The sequence below is a fragment of the Bombus impatiens genome, unplaced genomic scaffold (assembly GCF_000188095.3).
Source record: "Bombus impatiens unplaced genomic scaffold, BIMP_2.2 scf_0640, whole genome shotgun sequence".
NCBI lineage: Eukaryota > Metazoa > Arthropoda > Insecta > Hymenoptera > Apidae > Bombus > Bombus impatiens.
The window spans coordinates 673,381-680,880 of NT_177059.1; the positions used below are offsets into that span (position 1 = coordinate 673,381).

The 7,500-nt window shown below is 50.6% G+C and overlaps 2 protein-coding genes across 3 annotated transcripts in view; one reads left to right on the forward strand and one right to left on the reverse strand.

Moving 5' to 3' along the window:
* Positions 1-6: 6 nt before the first annotated feature.
* On the forward strand, positions 7-5,546 carry LOC100746065 (SET and MYND domain-containing protein DDB_G0273589). The gene is made up of 9 exons (XM_012389318.3): positions 7-526; positions 646-796; positions 868-962; positions 1,112-1,316; positions 1,390-1,511; positions 1,596-2,000; positions 2,066-2,267; positions 2,387-2,602; positions 2,713-5,546. The coding sequence occupies exons 1-9, from the start codon at positions 142-144 to the stop codon at positions 3,047-3,049; spliced, it is 2,118 nt and encodes a 705-aa protein (XP_012244741.1). The 5' UTR covers positions 7-141; the 3' UTR covers positions 3,050-5,546.
* Positions 4,188-7,500, reverse strand: part of LOC100746188 (Y-box-binding protein 1) — a gene marked incomplete in the record, with an annotated part of 8,843 nt that continues 5,530 nt past the window's right edge. The window contains 2 exon segments of one of the 2 annotated variants that reach the window (XM_012389316.3): positions 4,188-6,600; positions 6,950-7,012. In XM_012389316.3, coding sequence (XP_012244739.1) covers positions 6,556-6,600; positions 6,950-7,012 — 108 coding nt within the window. 2 annotated transcript variants of the gene reach the window in all.

The following is a 7,500-nucleotide window of genomic DNA, read 5'->3' on the forward strand; positions in this document are numbered from 1 at the left end:
ACCCGATCTCGCCGCATTTTTCGCTCGTATACGTGCTATCTCTACCGTATCTGCCGAAATTCTGCCGAAATTCTGCCGAAATTCTGCCGAAATTCGCCGCTTTCGAGCGCGAGCGTTCACGGAGATCCGAGCGAGTTGGAGATGCAGCGAATTAACGCGATCGACGAGGCGCGAGCGGACTCATCTTACAGGGACCTGTGCTCGCTGGAGACTCTCAGATCCGGAAAGAAGGGATTCTTCCGAGATTTCAGCGAAAACGCGACGCGAGTCGCCGGAGAGCGGTGGATCTGCCAGGTTTTCGGACGGCTGACCAGCGACGAGCAAAGGATTCGAGCCATCTTCACAGATGCCAAGGTGAAGGACACGGTGTTGGAAACGTTGAATCGAACGGAGATTCTGTACCGCGGCAAGGACGCCGACGTGTCCAGAGCGAGGAGGCTCGAGGGATTCGAGGCCGCGACCGCAGGCGATCGACGGAAAGCTCTGTTGCTCTTCGGTCAAGCCGTTCTTCGCGCTCCCCTTCCAGGTTTGTTTCTCTCTTGGCGAGTAGACTCGCGACGATCCATCCGTCGATCGATCGTCCGATCGGTTTCCTTCCTCTCTCGCTCGCTCTCTCTCTCTCTTTTCCCCCTTGTCCCGTTTCAGGAAAATGCCGCACGGTCGATCGAGGTCTCGGACTACCGCTCGCGCTCCTAGCCAGAGCCGAGACGTTTCTCGCCTGCAACGAGCTCGAGCTCGCCCTTCGCGATTTGAGTTTCGTCGAGGAAATGGACGGCGATCTGCCCAACGAGCTACGGTGAGTCTGGACGAGTCGAGACGACGAGGCGAAAGACGAAAACCCGGCTGAAAGGAAAAGTGCTGTTTCAGGACGACGTTTGCTCGGACGAAGAAGGCGTGCGAGACGTTCGTACGTGCGAACGGAAAGAAGCTGTTGCCCGCGAGAACGTCGTCGCGTGATAAAGGTAGGTGAGTGGCGATTCGTGGCTGTCGCCCCAACGGAGAAGAACGGAGACGTTTCGATTCCGTCGATCGATCGAAGGAATATCGCGAAAAGACGACACGACGGAGAAACGCGCGTTTTTCGTTAGGTTCGCTTTCGATTCGTTCGCAGCTGCGGCCCGATTGGCCAGCGACGAGAATCCGCGGCTGCCGGGCGCCTCCACCTTGCTCGACATCGAGGAGACGGAGAACGCGGGCAAACGAGCGATCGCCGCCGAACCGATCGAACCGGGGGACAGGTTGGTCGTGGAGGCGCCGTACGCGGCTACTCTGCTGCCGGAATTCTTCGGTACGCACTGTCAACATTGTTTCTCGAGGTGAGTGACGGCTCGATTCCGCCGCGTACGCTCCATGTCGGCAACTTCCTACAGATGCCCGTCGTCCTTTCAGATTCGTAGCACCGATAGGATGTCCGGACTGCAGCAGCGTCGCCTTCTGCGGCAGAGAGTGCAGAGACGCGGCGATGGCCAGCTACCATAAATACGAGTGCAAAGTTCTCGCGCTACTGATAGGTAGTATGGAACGAGCGATTCTCGAAATAATCGATATAGACGGTGTTTCGCACCGAGAGGCAATCGCTTCCGTCGTTTCGTCAGGTTCGGGTATGAGCGTTTTGAGCATGCTCGCTCTGCGAATGACCACTCAGAGCGGACTGACCGGCTGCATCGAGATCTGCCGCGCGTTAAGTTGCAACGAGAAGGAACAGGTCGCACGACCGTGCACGCAAGCACAGGCGAAACTTAGCAAGTCGGCGAAACGTCGTTCGAGAAGGAGGAAACTGCGCGATTCGAGACGCGAGCAACCCGCGGAGCAAGTCCCTCGTGGAACGGAGCGAGAGAAACTCGTGGAAGGAGACGCGGCCGATCTGCGGGTGTACGATCTCGTTACGCACGAGAAACACAGAACGGCTAAGGATTTCTTCGAGAGATCGCTGATGGCGGTCTTTCTTCTCAAGTGTTTGCAGAGAGTCGGCTTTTTCGAGACAGTGACGAGAGACGGAGGTACTTGAGCGCGGTCCGTGTCGCGGTCCATCGGCAATTTCAGCAGCGTGCTGTTCGCGTTTCAGAGACGCCCAACGATCGAGAAATCGCGGTGGCCGGTCTGCTGCTGAAACATCTTCAGCTGCTGCAGTTCAACGCTCACGAGGTGTTCGAGACGCGACTCGGAAACGAACATCGGTTCCGCGGTAGCAGGCCCCTTTACATCGGGGTGGCCATCTATCCGACCGTTGCACGCTTCAATCACGACTGTTATCCCGCGGTAACCAGGTACCCTACAGCTTTAGCTATACCGACCGACCGACCGTTCGTCGTACACCTACGCGCGTAGCTTTAACTCGATAAATCGTCCTCTCTCTCTCTCTCTCTCTCTCTCTCTCTTGCCACAGATACTTCGTCGGTCGATCTATCGTGATTCGGGCGATTCGCAGTCTCCGAGCCGGAGACGCGGTGGCTGAAAACTACGGGCCGATTTTCACCAAACGAAGCCTGGAGGATCGACGGAGAACTCTCGCCGCGAGATACTGGTTTCGTTGCGAGTGTACCGCTTGCCGCGAAGATTGGCCACGCTTCGAGACTTTGACCAACGACATGGTCAGACTGAGGTGTGAACTTGTTTCTTCGACGTATAGTACCGCGTATTCGCGCCTGCATTCGCGAAGCGAGGCAGAGAGTGAGAGCGAGCGAGGGAGAGAGAATTGCTTTTCGATCGCAGGTGTCCGACCGAGGGATGCTCCAAGCTACACCCGCGTCCCCGAGATCCCGACAGATCCATCGAATGTTCGTCCTGTCGACGAAGAATCAACCTGCGAGAACCGATGGACCGGGTGCGCGAGTGCGAGCACCTGTACGCCGAGGGATTCGCCGCGATGGAGGAGGAACAACCCGAGAGAGCGTTGAAGGCGTTCTTCGAGGCAGCGAGCAAATTTCACAGAGTGGCCGTACCTCCTCACAAGGACACGCACCTGGCGGAAATCGCAGCCAGTGCCTGTATGGCGGACGAAGGCAACGTCTATCGGCCCGATTCCTTCCCGATCGCTTTCCGTGAGTGAATCTCAGCGGAGCCGATCGATTCCGAAACCAACGGAAAATCGAACGACCGTCGTACGCTCGTTCAGCAGGCAGCTTTCTCTCATCTCCAAGGTCGTTCGAATAAAGATGTTAAAAAAGATGTTGAGGAGCGCAACTTCTTTTGCTGAAATAGCGCGCGAAAGGATCGGGGAAAAGGGAGAAGAAAGTGAGCTCGACGCAAACGTAAGAAACTTCACCTTCGGTTCGTGAGTTTTGCGATTTTTTTGGCATTTATTTTTTATAATGCACATGTTTCGTGAAAAAATTAAATTCCGTATATGAAAGTAGCTTTTCAAAGTTTCGCATTTCGGTACAAAATTCACTGGGGTTTCGAGGAAATGAGAATATGAAAGATGCGGATCGGAAATCGGACAAGGGAAGGGTAAGGGTAAGGGTGAGGGTGAGGGTAAGGAGAGATGTAAGGATAAGGACAAGGATAAAGGTGAAAGCGAAGACAGGGATAACGGGGAAGGTAAAGATGAAGGTAAGGGGCAAGGACGAGGAGAGCAGGATGGATCGCCGGGGTGGTTTCGATCGAGCGGCGACACGTGGGACGCGCGCGGCAAACGCGGCGCATCCGTGTCGCGACCGGCAAGATTTACGTCTCCTCCTTTACGTGTAATTAGATGACTACCCTCTCTCTCTCTCTCTCTTCTTCGAGACACGGGAGCGTTCTCTCGATTCTCCCCTTTCTTTCGCTCCTTTTTCTTTTTTCATCATCCGTTTCGTCCCGCGCGATCCGGGACGTCTCTCTCATCATCGAGATCGCTCCTCGCGAAAAGCTGAATTAAAACTAATTGACTGTCGCAGCGAGTGGTACGCGAATCGTGACGCGCGACCTTCTCGATCTCGTTCCTCGTGGAGAAACGAGCGCGATTTCAAAGACACGCGCCGCGCTAGGGGGAACGATACGAGAGTATCGAGAGCGCCGAGTACGATTCCTACTCGACGCATTTCCACAGGCCTTCGAAACGCGAACGCGCCGACGTTACAATTCGTTCGAGGGATCACCGTTCGCGACCGTGCGCGCTCCGTGCTCGCCGTTCACTTCAAACGCGGTTCAAGTTCGACGTTACGTTGCCTGCTAGCATACTGGTCCGCGCACGACTCCTCTTTTTTCTCTTTGCTTCTATTTCTTTTTTAATTCCGATATTCACTTCCAACACATGCATCGTTCTTTTTTCCGCATACAATTACAACGTTCTGCGTCCAGGAGTCGTTTACCTTATTTTCTTTCACGCTCTTCGTCTCCTCTTCCTCGTCGCTAGCTCGCGTCCCGCGGCAACACATCCTTCTGTATGGATCGCGTACAAAAAAACGCGAAACGTCAAGCAGCGCGCATTCGACGACGAATCGACGACGAACCGACGCGCTACCATCTTCCCTGTTCCCGCTTTCATTTCGATCGACCGCGGAGGAACACGAAGATCAGCAGTTGTTATTCCTCATTTTACGCTATATTTGTACGCATGCACGCACACACACTCTCCACTCTGTCTTCACCTCGTCGCTCTTTTCTCCCGATCGTGTTTCACCGTTCCAGGCTCTATTGCAAAAAGCACTCGAGGTGACTAACGCACAAGCCGTTTTAACGAAGATCGCAAAATAGCCTTACGATAGGACGATAGCGACCATAAAAAAGATTGCGATGACGACACAGACACAGATTGAGACAGAGACAAAAAAACTAAAAGATATCTTGTTCGCATGAAATGAAATAAAATCTGATGCAACGAATTTGCGCGCTCAACTTCGAAGCGTTTGGAAAGAAAATTGTACATTTTATTTTCCGACGATAGAACTACAAACTAAAATTTAAAAAATTGTTCCGTTTTCATGCAAAAGTGTATAAATCTTTCGTCCTCTCTTATTCTCTCTCTCTCTCTCTCTCTCTCTATTCCTCTCTCTCTTTCTCTATCACTCTATCTCTCTCTCTTTCTCTCTTGCTCTATCTCACTCGTTCGCGCATTCACTCGCTCGCTCGCTCATTTACTCACTGACAAACCGCAGGTTTGCATTGTCAATCGAGAGGAAATTTCCGACATCTCCGAGGATCGATACGTTCGAGCAACGACGGCAAAGTTCTTCCACCATGATCGAACGTTATCGACTCGTTACACCGAAAATTACGGCAAAAATTGATCGGATTCTCGGTTAACGCCTTACGCGTGACATCTCGTTGCTTATCGTCGGATAATACGTTTCGTGCCCTCCTGGGGCATCGATCGCGTCATTTGATACGAGCGATCGTAAAAGGTACCGCGCCAATTTGTTTCGCGTCGCTAAATTACGCGATCGGACAGAAAATTCTATGAGATTTATAATTGCGTTTAGTCGCTGATCATCGAACGAATCTTCTCGTTGCGATTTTGCAAAGCATATATAAGCCACGAACCAACGAGGACCGAAGAGACAAAAGCGACACGACGGACGACTGGTTTTCGAAACGAATCGAACATTGCGTTTCAATGAAGGGGGAGGGGGGAAAAAAAAGAACGGAGTAATTTCGAGAGAAACTGAAACGATTAAGCTGGCTGGCACAATGACAGGTAAGCGCGCGTAGTAACGTATTCCTATGATTTCAGGGGCGCGCGCGCGCATTTACCGATTACATGTACACGGACAAGAGAAAAACTCTGCGAGCATCGCGTTAAACTCAAAGACATATATATATGCGTAAAACGATCGAATGCGTTTCGTTGAAGAAAAATTAAAACGTATGAAACAATAAATACGCAAAAACAAGAACAAAAATACCACTTTCGCCTATTCGAATTCGTATTGTGTAGCCCATCACCGTGTTTCTTCTCTTCTCTCTCTTCGTTGTTTCTTCCACGATCGAGATTACCTAACTTTCGTAACTTGACGCAGAACGAAATTCGTTGCGTTACAATCGCGCATTTTCTTTGCCATTTTCACCGCCGTCGTCGGACGAAATACTCCAAAATACACGACTTACCGCCGTTTCGTCCCAGTTCGCGGAATAAAACCGTCATTCATCGGCTACGTTTCTTTCCCGCGTCTCTTCCGATCGCTTTTTCTTACAATCTTTCGAATTTCGACGAGTGACGAGATTTACACAATCGAAAATCTGTAAATTTTCACAGAAATATAATGAAAAACGGTGGTCGTACGGCGGTAAGTCCAACTCGAGAGTTTGCTCGCTCGTAGTCGATACATGTCGTGGATCGTGTTTCTTCTTCGCGACGAGGCTTCCCAGCGTATTCTATCAACTAATTCCGGCAGCATATCGGACACGCTTCTTATTCTTCTTTCTCTGCCGGGGAGAGTGTGGAGCGATGTTCCGCAATTTCCTTCCATTTCTTGCTTTTTTTTGTTTCGCTTTTTTTTTAACTTTTTTCATTTGTTATGTTATATTGTTGCTGCTGCGGTTGCTGTTGTCGTTGCTGTTGCTTCGGTGTATAACGGGTGTTGGTGTTATATATTAAAAGGAGTGTTTTTGTTGTAGTGGTACCATTACTCTTGGTTAAGCGGTGCTTTCGGTGGTGGTGTTCTGGACCGGCTGACTTTCCTGCAAGTCAAACGGACAAAGTTCAACGATCGTTTATGTTTGAATTAGGAGCCATGCTTTGCCGATTCGCAAAACAGACGGCAAAACGAAAGTAATTTTACGATAAGAAAGATGTACGACACGAAAGAGCGATGAAAAGCATCGAGGCGCGGAAACAGGATGTCCACGCTGAAAAGGATCGAGGCTAACGAGATACCGGGAGAAACTGATCCCAAGGTGTAAAGTGCAGAAAGAAAGAAGTGTATAAATGGTAAGTCGAGAATAGTTCCAGCATAGGAAAACGTAGAGCGATGGACGTACAATCGGAAGGATACGAAGCAAGGATCAGAGAAAAATAAAGCCACGTTACCTGTGGAGCAGGGACAGCGACAGGTGCATCCTTATCTTTAGGTGCATCCGACTTCTGCTCCGACTGAAAAGAGTACAAAAAGATACGTGCAATAGTGTGTGCTAAGCGCTACGCCAAAGATTCGTCAACGGACCGAACAGTCACGATTTCTGTGATCGCCGTGATAACGATACGACAAGAAACTAACGAAAGAGAGAGAGTGTGTGTGTGTGTGTGTGTGTGTGCGCTCGCGCGTGTGTGTGCAAATATAATTATATAAACACACACACATATATATATATATACATACATACATGGACATAAATAAAAAAGTGAATGACGAATGAATAGATGGGTGGATGGATGGATTGGATGGATGGATGGATTGGATGGATGGGTGGATGGATGGATTGGATGGATGGATGGATGGATGGATGGATGGATGGATGGATGGATGGATGGATGGATGGATGGATGGATGGATGGATGGATGGATGGATGGATGGATGGATGGATGGATGGATGGATGGATGGATGGATGGATGGATGGATGGATGGATGGATGGATGGAT